The sequence below is a fragment of the Rhyacophila brunnea genome, unplaced genomic scaffold (assembly GCF_057557595.1).
Source record: "Rhyacophila brunnea isolate RB1 unplaced genomic scaffold, BYU_Rbru_1.0 scaffold_3, whole genome shotgun sequence".
NCBI classification, from domain to species: Eukaryota; Metazoa; Arthropoda; class Insecta; order Trichoptera; family Rhyacophilidae; genus Rhyacophila; species Rhyacophila brunnea.
Window position 1 is genome coordinate 46,369,522 of NW_028232965.1, and position 13,331 is coordinate 46,382,852.

General features: G+C 35.1%; 1 protein-coding gene across 4 annotated transcripts in view; it reads left to right on the top strand.

Annotated features, from left to right (window-relative positions):
* Positions 1–13,331, top strand: part of cno (adherens junction formation factor afadin) — a 362,819-nt gene that overhangs the window by 113,554 nt on the left and 235,934 nt on the right. For all 4 annotated transcript variants that reach the window (XM_085952800.1, XM_085952802.1, XM_085952801.1 and 1 more), the window contains exons 3-5: positions 5,969–6,077; positions 8,834–9,021; positions 10,280–10,436. In XM_085952800.1, coding sequence (XP_085808926.1) covers positions 5,969–6,077; positions 8,834–9,021; positions 10,280–10,436 — 454 coding nt within the window. The remainder of the gene's footprint in view (positions 1–5,968; positions 6,078–8,833; positions 9,022–10,279; positions 10,437–13,331) is intronic.

Below are 13,331 nucleotides of genomic sequence, written 5' to 3' on the forward strand. Positions count from 1 at the left end.
CTGGCCGATTTATCCACTAGTTTAGAATACTGCACAAATCGTTCAGTAACAGTCCCAAGTTTAGTAATATACCTTAATATTATAACCAACTGTGCTTTACAAGAAACATCGGTTGTTTCATCCGCTTGGATTGAAACAAAATTCGTGGTAGATATCTCCTCTTTGAGGAGTTCTCTATATAAATCGTACATGCAGTCCAAAAGCTCATTTTGAATTGTTTTTGAAGTCCCTTTAAATGACGGCGAATTTTCGTAATAGTTTTTTAATATTACATCATCTTCACATAGTAACTGGAACACTGAGCGAAACACTCCCGGCTTCAAGGATTCGGAAGTCTCATCGCGGCCACGGATTCCAATTTCGCACGAACCACAAAGTCTTAACACAGAAATTATTTTTGAAAGTACATATCTATTTTTGTCAACTTCTTGATTATGGCGTTGAATATTACGCCTATATACACTGTCTAATTTTTCAACAATGTTTGATTTACCAAAAAGTTTTAATGTCACAGCATTTTTCATGTGAGACGACGAAGTTTCGTGTGAAGTTAGCCTCTCTGATAAATGTTTTAAATCTGAATAACCAGATTGAGCCCAAACAGTTTCACCACCAAAAATTAAACAGGGAAAACAAAATAGTCTTTTTAAGGATACACTTGCAGTCAACCACGTTTTTTTAGTAAACCATTCCGATTTAAATGTCAATTTTTTTTTTGGTTTCACTAGTTCATTCACAATAACTAAATCACTAGGTTGGTGAGCTCCTAATCGTTTCACTTCTAGTTTATCTTCAAATGTCAATGTACTGAACTTATATTTCAATAAATAATCCACCTCATTCATCATAGTACCTACGTAATATTATTTATCAAAATTATTTTAGTAACGTGAGATGAAAACTATCTACAAATTTCAAAAATCAAATCTTAATCAAACTTCACAATACTAATAGAGAGTATGTATTAACAATTATAATTTAAAACTTATTTAAATAGATGGATGACCGTTAATCACTGACGTCTGACTGGCAAACTAAAACAACTTGTGACAGGATATGCGCCGACCAACAAGATATTATAATAATAATAATATGTACGTCAACTTTTACCTAGGTACTAACATTTTTTATGTAGGAGTGGGTATTTCTAGTGGCGACCCCTAGCCAGCACCAATACATGTACAGCTAAACGTGCATATGACGTGCTTGATGCTCTACACAGTCTCATAATTGCATTGCTTGCATAAATATTTGTTTTGATTTGACGGGGTCCATTCCAGACGGTCCCGGCTACAAGGGAACTCGGAAAGTTCTCAGAACTGTGACCCGACATTATCGTTGTACGTACCTGCTACGTAGATAGACTGAAGCATTAACAGGGTTGCGCCACGAAACAAGAATTAGGGATGGGTAAACAGTGCAAATAAAATATATACTTAATTAATTTATACAAAATCAATGTATTATGGTAGGAACGTATAACATGAATATCAATTGAATATTGATTATAGAATGACGATGAGGGGACCGGGGTCTGTCCCCTAGGTACCCAAAAGAAGAGCCGCCCCTGATAGGAGGAATACCAAAATTGAAGTGGTTGGACTGTGTTCAAAGAAAGAATGCGTCCCTGAGCATATGTAAGTGGAGGGAGCTTGGGGAGTGAAGATATTTCCTGGAGGCGACCATGGTCCACATTGTGTTATTGAGCCGATGATGTTATTCATAGTCTTTCCTTTTTTTTGATTCTTTGATCCATAAATACTCAGCGCCACCAAATTAATGTTGCTCACCGAGTGTGTCATATATTAATATGTAAACGTAAATGTGTCTCAGAGAAACTTCTGGTTAGTACTTTTACAAATACGAAATTACATATACTGATCCTAATTTATATCCAATACAACAAAAGAATCATGAATACCTGTAGAGATATAAAAATTTACTAAGTAAGTAAGTAACTGTTTAATATACTTACTTTGATTCACTAGGGCCAATTAGTTATCTCAATATAATTAGATATGACAAGATAGAACTATTAATATAACACAACACACCTCATGTTGTGCAATAATTTTATTGTTTTTTCTTATCTCAGATACCATCAAACTATGTAAATTACACATTGGTAAACAGGCCATAGAATACAAAGCTTACATGGAAGTGTGTCATTGCTCAAATAAAACACATGTATACATTACATATATGTGGAGACAAACAGTAACAAAAAAATCGCTCTTATTAAATAACTATTGTAGACATTTTCATATATATTATATTTATTATGTAATAATATGTTAGTTTCAGTCTGATGTATTGGTGTATTCTAGCTTATTCCTTTTTTATATATGACTTCATGAGGCTTTATTTATAATATGTCATGCACCGAAAAAAGATAATAGAATATACTGGCATGGCTATGTAGTGAGTTGATGTTGACGTTGATGATCTGATATGATTGGCCCAAGACAGGGAGATATACTGCATTATAGACGCCAACCTTCGATAGAAGACAACACCAAGAGAAGACGTTTTATTTATTAAGTTTTACTGACATGCTTACCTACTATTATATCGTCTCTGTTCTGGCAGAACACACTGACTGGAGAATATTAATTTTGAGTCATTTGACTTTGAAGTTGTTAAAATGTTTGAAATAATAATCTATCATATGAGTTTATTAAGTAATCGTAAAAAGGATGACTTTAAAATAAAGACTGTTTATTTATTAAGAAGGTTTCCAGGCGGTAAAGTTTGAAATAAGGAACATTTTGCTACTAACTCAATATCTCATTTTTCTGAATTAGTGTCTTCTGCCAGAACAGTGACGATATTTTCATCCACGGTGGCTTGGTTGGTAGAGCGGTCGTCTCTGAAACCGTGGGTCACAGATTCGATCACGTTGTTAGGCACAAAAATGGTATTGTTTTTTCAATATTTGATACACTGCAAGTAGCAAATGGATTGGGTGAATGGCTAACAATCATTTCTTATTAATAATGTCTGTTAATATGACATCCAGGCACTGAGCTCTCATGTGGGTGTTCCGGTTCCCGGTGAGGTCACAATATATTTAAGTATGTAGTTTTCTCAAAACCAGGGTGTTTATGTGATTGTCTTGCTTCTACTACTGCAATACGTTTCATTACACTACTGTTATTGGGCCTCAGCCTGTTGTAGTGTTAAGAAGAATACATATTATATATTTCGATTCACTCTGCCCTGAGAGAAGCAGAGGATTGAGAGGGATATGAGGTCTTGGTCGCTCAGAAGATTAAAAATTCCAAGGTGGTCACGATCCTTAGCCACGAGGGAACGACCAAGAAGTTACATTAAAATTATGACATACTATTTATATAAACTTATAGGTATAATATATATTTTATAATTTCAAAAATGAATGAATAAAATATTTTTTAATAAATTTCATATGCTGTGGTTTGCAGTTAATATGGTAATTTAAGTTTTGGTAAATTGACTACTACAATGTATTCTTCTAATTTAAATATACTAAATTGGATAGATTATTTCAAAATCAATATTCCAGTCAGGTATATTTTGTTGCCTGTCTTACTTACACATTCAAGTGATATTACGAACTTCAATACTAACCGTTTTTGACAAAAGTAAGTTGCCCGAGCAAGTAGACCAATGAACAAATTGCATTACGCCTCTAATAAACTTTAATCAGACAAATTGTGCCTGGGAACAAAAGAGCTCTGTTGAATTCAATTGTTTGTGGGAACCTGAGATCGGTGATCATCACTTCTACAATTGGGCAAACCATTAAATCAATATCATTGTGTTATCATCACAACACAAAACAAAAACCATAATAATAGTCATCTAGATTGTGGAGATTTTTTTTACACCATCAATATTAAAAATTTCTTTTCAATTGATGAACTGTTTGTAATTCTCCCACCGCGAGTAATATGTATATGGCATACATACAACAGATTAATAAATAGAATTTCAATAGGCTATATTCCAATACACTACATTTCGATGCAGGGTTTTGAATGTGTGAGTGCCCTATGAAAATGAACCACTTATTATGGACGTGCAATAGTGTGTGTTGCAACCTTCAATACAACCAATATTAAATTGAGCGTCAATGCATAAACTGAGAGCAGTTGTCAGTATTCGACGTATGACGTATTCTTGACACGTGTTTAAGTTTATTCTGTATTCTTCCACACTCAAGATCAGTGGCCTGCTTCTCCATACCCATTAGGTATTTAAGTTTCCATCATTTCTGAGCTCCCCGATGGCATAGCACTACGAGTGGAAGGGCCTTAATTCGAACCCTAAGTGTATAGATAGTTTTATTTTTATCCTCATTTCATGCTTTAACAATTTGCCCTATTTAGGGAAAACATTTTAACGAATAACTCGCAACCAATCCTAATAAAAACACCATTTTAAAACCACCGGTTGAAGGATGGTAGGATTTGACAGCGTTTAGCGAACCAATGATTACTCTTTTGTTAGTCTATTCATATTCCCGAAATGGAATTTTGGATTTAGAGCAATTTGGATTAGATTTGATTGTGTTGGTTTTGTGGGGATTGGCAATGAATTGAGATCTGTTGGAGTTTTACCTTTATGTATCGCAGTAGCGAAGGTTGGAGGTAGGCTGTTAAGATCTGCCATAAATAGTGCACATTAAACATTGTTAGTCATATGTATTTGTTTTTATTGAACTAAGACTACAATTTACAGATGGTGTTGGTTAGTAGTGTAAATGCAAATGTAAACACGGATTATCATGCAAGTTGCAAGACTGCATGCATGGATCAAAAAAGCTTAGCAGCTTCTGAATTTTCACACAATAGTTGTAACTTGCGCGACGTATGCGCATGCAAAGTAGAACGAGATTGGCGAATCAAATACTGCCTACACTGTGCAGAGCATTTTGACGTTTATCAATGTACACAACCTGGCCAAACCTGGCAAATACCACCACACAACGACAAAAAACACATTCGCTTACGTTTGAAGAATGAGATTGGCCAGACAGTCGGTACTTTTATGTGTAAACAGTTATTGTCGCGATAGTTTTATTTACATCATATTGTTGCCAGTAAATAGTAAATTCATCCACGTGTACAGGCACTATTATGTAACACAGTAGGTTGTCAAAGATTTTGAAATCTCATCAGCGGCTGTCAAATCATATCAAATGACAGAATATAAATACGTAGTAGATTCCTAGGCATAAGTAGTCGGGACGTATGATGGTACACAAAGATAATTACATATTATACAACCGAATGCAATAATCTCCCAATCTTTACACACTTGAGTGACTTTGAACAATGGCATAAGAGTAGCTGTGATTTTCCCTTGAAATCATACAACACCACTTGAATCGTTTGCAAAATCTTCAAACTAATCCTTCCTCTTCTATGGTAATTTTTTTATAGTATTTCATTGTTTGGGACTCGAGCTGGAAAAATTATTTTGAAAGACTAACCTCTATTGCACAATTTTCTCATTAATATGAATATTTGTGAAATTAATTAGACTGGACAAATTGTATACAATGTTTATAATATTGTGTCATTTGACTGAAGTAAAGAATTTATTGTTTTATTGTTTTAAGGCCACCCTAGCGTGAATCTTTAAAACTCAACACTTTCGACCCATTTTTCGTAAGGCATACGTTTACTTGTTTAATTGAACTGGTTATTTATATGTGTAGTTCTCGATTATAATAAGATTGAAAAGAAGTTTTGTTATTTCAATTACTTATTGATCTTGACAGCGGTTTCAGTCTATCATAGACCGAACCACCGATAACTTAGTGTAGTAATATAGTGCTAAATTTTTGTAATAATTGACATCGGATACGCAGGTTGGTCATTGGTGACAACCCAAAACATCATATCACAATAAGTGACGTGAATTATATCTAATCCGCTGATGTAGTAATGTATTTATTTATTCCAATGTTTTATGTTTTCAGGATCTGAGCTTCCACGGAGTGATGCGCTTTTACTTCCAAGATTCTGGTCAGAAGGTTGCCACAAAGTGCATACGGGTCGCTTCAGATGCAACAGTTAGTGATGTTATAGGTAAGACAATCACTTTGGTAATCAAATAGTCAGTATTCAATCGACATAAACCACTCATATTCACGAGCAAATTAGTGAGTTTGGCAAAATGTGGAATTCGATCCCAGCTTCAGAGACAGATCAATCTAGTATTAGTTCACCATGTGGCAATAATACATACTAATCATAAAGTTTAAGTTAGCGTGAAACTCACTGTCATAATATTGCATGCAACCTTCAATGAATGAATGCTTAAAACATATTTTAGTTTGAGGAAAGCTCGTTCTCACGCTCTCTGCATATTCCGCTTAGTAAATATCTATTTATATGTACAGATATCAATCGTAGTAATTTATGTCATAAATTTTTTGATAGTATTCACATTGACAGACACGTAGCATAAAAAATCATTATATAATAAAGTATTTGTCATCTATCTGTTGAACACTTGTCAGTTTGAGGAAGACTAGGACAAAACCAAAAAACCTAAATGTTGCTTTGGATCCTTTGCTCAGAAATAGGACTAAAAAATAATACTAGATGCTAGATAAGAGCTTATGGATGGTGATATAAATTTTTCAACTATTTTTGCAAGAGCTGCGAGGCTATTCTAACATATCACGTAACACCCCCTCTCTTGGCTGTGTTAACTATTAGAGCGAGATAGAGTACATCAATTACATATTGAAAATTGAGATGGGAGACTACTATTTTGAAAAAATAATCTATGTCACATGTCACGTCTGCCACCTCAATTTATTGTTGTTAGTAGTAACATAATATTTGTTTTACTACATGCTGCAATGACGTGACTAATAAAATTGTAGGTTATGTTGTTTGATGTTTCAATACAAAATTTCGAGCATTTCGAGGTTCGAGTGGAACAATCATAGATATGCCAGCATGAACATGACCGAATTTAATCGAGTCCGTGCATAAGAGACGTATTTCACATGACGTATCACAAATTTACCAATTATTGTAGATAACCGCTGATAGCCGCTGATGACTGCCTTGTGTATGGAATGGCTTCCATGTCAATTTGGACCAAAGAAAATAACGGATACGTGCTTAAGTTTTAACTGTTTAGAATAGCTGTGCATGTATCAATTTGAAACTATACTAGATAAAATTATACCACCGATGACCAAACACAATGTTACACAGTATTGCCACATACCACCACCGAAAAATCTCTACAAGAATGTTTTGTGGGCACTACCCATGCACGGCTCCATGCACCATAACCATGCGGCTATGCACCATAACGGCACAGCTACATTATGAAAGAATGAATGCGCTCATAGTTAATACACTAAAGAACGCTTGTTGACCACGTTTTGTGTCTAGAATGTTGGGTGTCTGTGTCTAGGTGTATGAACTATTTAATAATACAATCGTTATTGTTAAAAATAGTAATGATTAATACGAAACCAATTTTATTGTATGATAGATTAGCTCATATAGATTACTGTGGTGTTTATGATCGCAGAAAATATTTATATCTGTAGAAATTAAAGCAGGTCATTAATTACTTTAGATTCTTAACAAGATAATGGTTTTAAAGCATTAGAAACACATTTTTTAAAGAATGTTGAGTTATGTTGAACCTGCGAAATAAGAACACAACATTACAATGCTCTTGTTTTTACCTGTTTATTCTATCCGAATTAATCATCACCTTCATTACTAAACTCAGCATTTATAAATATTTTAATGCAGGTATTTTTCTCATCACTGATTTCATTCCATCTTCTTATGATATCACCCAAGATAATTAAAATTTGTGACTCAAAAAAACTACAATTGATAATGACAAGCGGAGAATACACTGCTTCTCTTAATATGCTTTTGAATAATATTTAATTTAAAGGCAACACAGAATTAAACTATTAATTCGACATAAATATTTTGAGTTCATTAAAAATACTTAATTGACATATTTTACTTATCGAGCCAAGGGTAGTCTGAATCGGTTAATCGAAGGGTTGAACTTATAAGTTTTTTTCATGTTAATTTTTATGCCAATGCAGCTTGTCGATTTCTAGTTGTCCGCAGTGCTGTCAACAAATAGACACCTCTACGTAAAAGGTCGGAACTGTGTTTCTGGCTATTTTGACATAATTGCCTTTTATTAAATAATTTTAAGGATTAAATGATATTGAAAAAACAAACAAAAATTAATCAATATTTTATAATAAACAGGCATATAGACAAACTAAAAGCATAACTAAAAAATTACGATTCCAGCATTTAAATTAATGTGATGATATCATTAAAATTTATTAAAATCATATTACTGAAAAGTTACATTTTGCAGTTCCGACCTTATGTAGGTGTCAAAATATACTATTATTAATAGCATATTTATTTGAGGTTCTATATTTCAAGACAATGGTTAATTTTTTTATTACGACTAATTAATTGGCGAAGTGGACTGGAGAGGTAGCACCTTTGCTCTGGGTCAGCCAGACGCTGGACCCCATTGTCTTATGAGACAAGTGGATGAAAATTGGGGGAAATTTTCCCTCGTAGAAACCAAGTAATAATGACTGACCTCTCCAACTTAGGATCGGACTTTCTTAAGAAGCTCTTCCCTATCAACTGGCATGAGGACACTCCTTAGTAATCTAATCACTATGTCTGAAAAATATGATTAGTTATATTACTTTAATTAAACAAAATTATTTCACTCATAATGTGTCAAATTTATTAGAATCTGTATTCAAATCGTGTGTAAAATATAAGCATAAGTTGGTCTCATTTTATTTTTCCAGAAACGCTTATTGAAAAATTCCGTCCAGACATGCGAATGCTGTCAGTGCCTTCATATGCCTTATACGAGCTCCACTCTTCCGAGGAGAGGAAGCTTGCCAACGATGAGAAGCCCCTTTTGGTGCAGCTCAACTGGCACGTCGACGACAGAGAGGGCAGATTCCTGCTCAAGAACATCGATGACAAAACGGTAATTATTATATTCTCAGTAACACCTTTAGTCACGTCAATTATTATCCCATTAACCAATTCTTAGATTTTTTGCTTTATGTTTATCTCAATAACAATGGAAGTCGTTATTCAATGCAGATGTATGACCAAAGATATATAGATATCTTAGGTAAAAAAATGTAAATTCCATATTCGCCTCCAAAATGCAGCATATGAGCACCATCACTCCTAAGACATTAGTTATGCTCGCTCTATAGTTTGCGTATTTAGAAACTTCTTCGGCAGGTCAGGCATATCCAACTTCTAGTCCAACTAGCCTGTTATTTTACAATCTAGTATCAAAACTGTTGGTGAACTAAGTACCAGTTTCCCATTGTCATTATTCAACTTATTAAACATTTTATATTAACGATGTCCTTGCTTTTTCGTACAAGGTGGTTGTTAGTAATTTTGAACCATCACAAACACCCAGGCTTTGAAAAAAACACATATATATTGTGTCCTCACTGGGAATCGAACCCAGAACTCTCGAGTGGAAGACCAGCGCCTTACGCATTGCACTACGAGAGCTGCCTAGATTCCTGGGTTGATCACATTATTAATAACTAAGTCTCGAGACGAACCAACGAGCCAAGAGAACTTATAGCTACTAATCAAGTGCAGAAAAACTGTGTACTCAGGCCATATTTTCCACAATGAGAAGATGTAATCCAACTCATAATGCAGGGCAAAGTAGAAGAAAGCAGAACCGTTTGTAGAAGGAGATTATCTTGGCTACATAACCTTCGTCAATGGCTTAGTGTCCAAGGCGTTAGGGATCTAATACGACTGGCAGATGATTGAGAGATTTACTGCAATTTAGTCGTCAACTTTCAATAGAAGACAGCACCGAACGAAGAAGTGACTATGGCCCATTTAAAGAATACCTATATGTTTTTAAATCCCAACTCAAAACTACCATTTCTGCTTCATGTGACTTGACGGCAACGATTTGATATCCGAGTGTCAACTGATTATATTTAAATAGTGGTGGATATTACCCATATTTTTTATATCATCTCATTTGATATGAGATATTTCATTATGTCATTAGATGCCAGTCTTTAGCGCTTGATTTAAAATAATCTTTCTGATGATATTGCAAGCTGTTGTTGAAAATGACACGGAATGTTTTAATCTGACTAAACGTCTTGTGGGCAATTGATTTGAATCTAATAGGTTAGGTGGAAAAATATAGTTTATCAATGTTTGTATTGATTTTTACGGTTATGTTGCAGGTCTCCGCTGTTAGTAATGCTGATGTCAACACGAATTTTAAAAGAAAATTATCAAAAAGAGAAAAGAAGGAATTGAAGAAAAAAGAGAAAATATCACGGATGAAATCGGATGGACCAAAAGACATCTTTAATCCCGTTGCCGAAAAACTATACACAGGTAAATAAAACACTATTTTATTATTGTTTTCATTGTAATGCTTGTACTACAGGAAACAACGTATTCCTGGCCTGATAGCCCGCATCATAATATTGTCACCTTGAATTTGGATAGTAGCAATCTGGACTGAATAAGTTTCTGTTCTTGCGTGACATGAATCGAAGACTACTTTCGAAGGTATTACCGCTCCACTACATGCCATCTCGACACTAGTGTAAACAGATAATACATAATCAATTACTAATGCTATGTAATAAGAAAATAAGAGTTATGACTGCTTACTGCTACCATGCTGACCAAGAGATATTTTATAATAGTAGGTACGGATATGTATGTTATAACTAAACCGATAAATAACGAGCGTCGATACGATCCAATTGGTACTTTAATAGTTTTGTGTAATAATTGTGTATGATTCACGATTGCTAATACATAGCACCTGTACACGTGCATGGATTTATTAGCACCAATAGTGGGTATTTTAAACTATCGTGACAAGAACTGTTTACACGTAAAAGTGCTGATTGTCTCACCAGTCTCATTCTTCAAGAGTAAAGTGAAAATCGGTTAACCTCAAAATGAGTCTGTGCGGTGTAGTTTGTTTTTTTACCAGCAGGTTCGCCACTATCGTTCTACTGCGCAGGCGCAGATATCGCACAGTCCAATTGTCGGGTGAAAATTCAGAAGCTTCTGCACTTTTTTCATCCATGCGTGCAATCTTGCAATTTGCACGATAATACGTGTTTACACATGCATTTTTTTATTATGGCCGTGATAATACGTACTGTCTGCAGTAAATCCATGTACGTGTAAACGGAGTATAACGACGGTTATTTGTAAATATTAATTAATTTAAGTATACAGGCGGACCTCGACTTACGAACGTCGTTTTAAAAAATCGTTTTTTTAAAACGACGCGCTGGCCGTAGGGTTAAGATATCCCCTTCTCGCTCGCTCACAAGCAAGTGCATTTTTTGCGTCACTTGCATCCTGCTCGCACCCGTCACTTTGCTTGTTCAATTCAATTCAATTCAATTTTAATTTATTTTACATATTGTGGACATTACAAATTATAAGTTTAAGACGTTCACAACATGACATTTAGAAACAAATAAATATTAAGTATTAAAAAAGTATTATGTAATATTGTAATTATGCAATATTAAGTTATTCTATAGTATAAATGTGTAAATACAAAAAATATGAAGTATATAGGTACAAGGAAGTACACCGGATGAGTTAAGCAGACCCTATTTTAAGAATTTATAAAATAACGTCCACCTATACTCATTCTCACGTAGATGGAATATATCAACATCCGAAGCAATTTGGTTGAACAGAGTTATTGCTCTACCAATTGGCATCACCAATGGCAGGTTAGTTCTGCTCCTCGGGAGAACAAACAACTGATGCTCCCGATTTCTAAGATAGTTATCAGGGACACACAAGTCAATATTACCAAGAATGGCAGAGTTCTCATTCACACCACGTATTAGTCGAAAAAAATACGTGGCCAAATATTGATATCTTCTAGTACTTAAACTACAGTATGTTAGCATACCTAAGAGAAAGTCAGTTGGATAAAGCCACGGATAGTATCCATATAACCTCAAATAAAGGAGTCTCAAAAATTTCTTTTGAACTCGCTCCACCATAAGGTCATATTTCAACTGATGCGGGGCCCAAACAATCGACCCACTCTCAAGCCGGCTTCTCACTAAGGAATTATAAAGAATTTTTAATACAGTAACATCCGAAAAGACCCGGGAAGTACGCAAGACGAAGCCCAACATTTGTAGCGCCTTTTTACAAATGATAGCTATATGACCACTAAATGACAGCTTACTGTCAAACGTAATGCCAAGATCCCTTACAGATGGTATTCGCGAAAGAACTCTGCCATTCATCGAATATTGGAAAAATAATACTCGCGAGGCTCTGGTAAATGATAAAATATTGCATTTTTCAATATTGAAGTCCAGTTTGTTACGCCTGCCCCAATCTAATATATTGTCTATATCAAGTTGGAGTTGACGACAATCGTCCAAGGTGACAACTTCCATGAAGAGTTTCAGGTCATCAGCGAACAACAAAAACATAGCATTTTTAATGACCATTGCTATGTCATTTATAAAAATCGTAAACAGCAATGGCCCCAAGTTTGAGCCCTGAGGGACACCAGAAAATGTATTGAACATCTGTGACTGATAGACGCCATACGATACGTATTGTTGACGATTCCTAAAATAGCTCCCGAATAACTTCAGAAAACGATCGGACAATCCAATTAGTTGGAGTTTTTCCAACAGGATGTCGTGATCGACTCTGTCAAACGCTTTTGAGAAGTCATTGTAGGAACAGTCAACCTGATGGCCTCTATCTAGTGCTGACGACACATAATCTACAAATACCATCAGGTTAGTTTCCGTTGATCGGCCAACTCTAAATCCATGCTGCTCATTCATTATAAATGACTCAATTTTTGGATAAATCATGTTATGCATGATCATCTCAAGAACTTTTGCGGGTGCCGAGAGAACAGCCACCGGCCTGTAGTTCTCCACTGATGACTCAGCACCACTCTTATGGATAGGAGTAACCTTTGACATCTTCCACAATTCGGGAAAGATACCCGTCTCCATCACAAGATTAAATATATATGAAAGCGGGCCTTTGACAAAGTCAATACACCCCTTTAAAAAAAATGTTGGGAGATTATCCGGCCCTAAAGATCGTGTGTTCTTTAGCTTTTTAATGAACCTAAACACAATAGCAACATCAATCGGAAGGATATCAATAGATTGGGCACCGCGTGATGGTTTTCTTGACGTTGAGGCAACATCCAGGAGCGCGTGGGGGCGTGTCATGTTGTGCGTTTTGCTAATTTTCTTCATT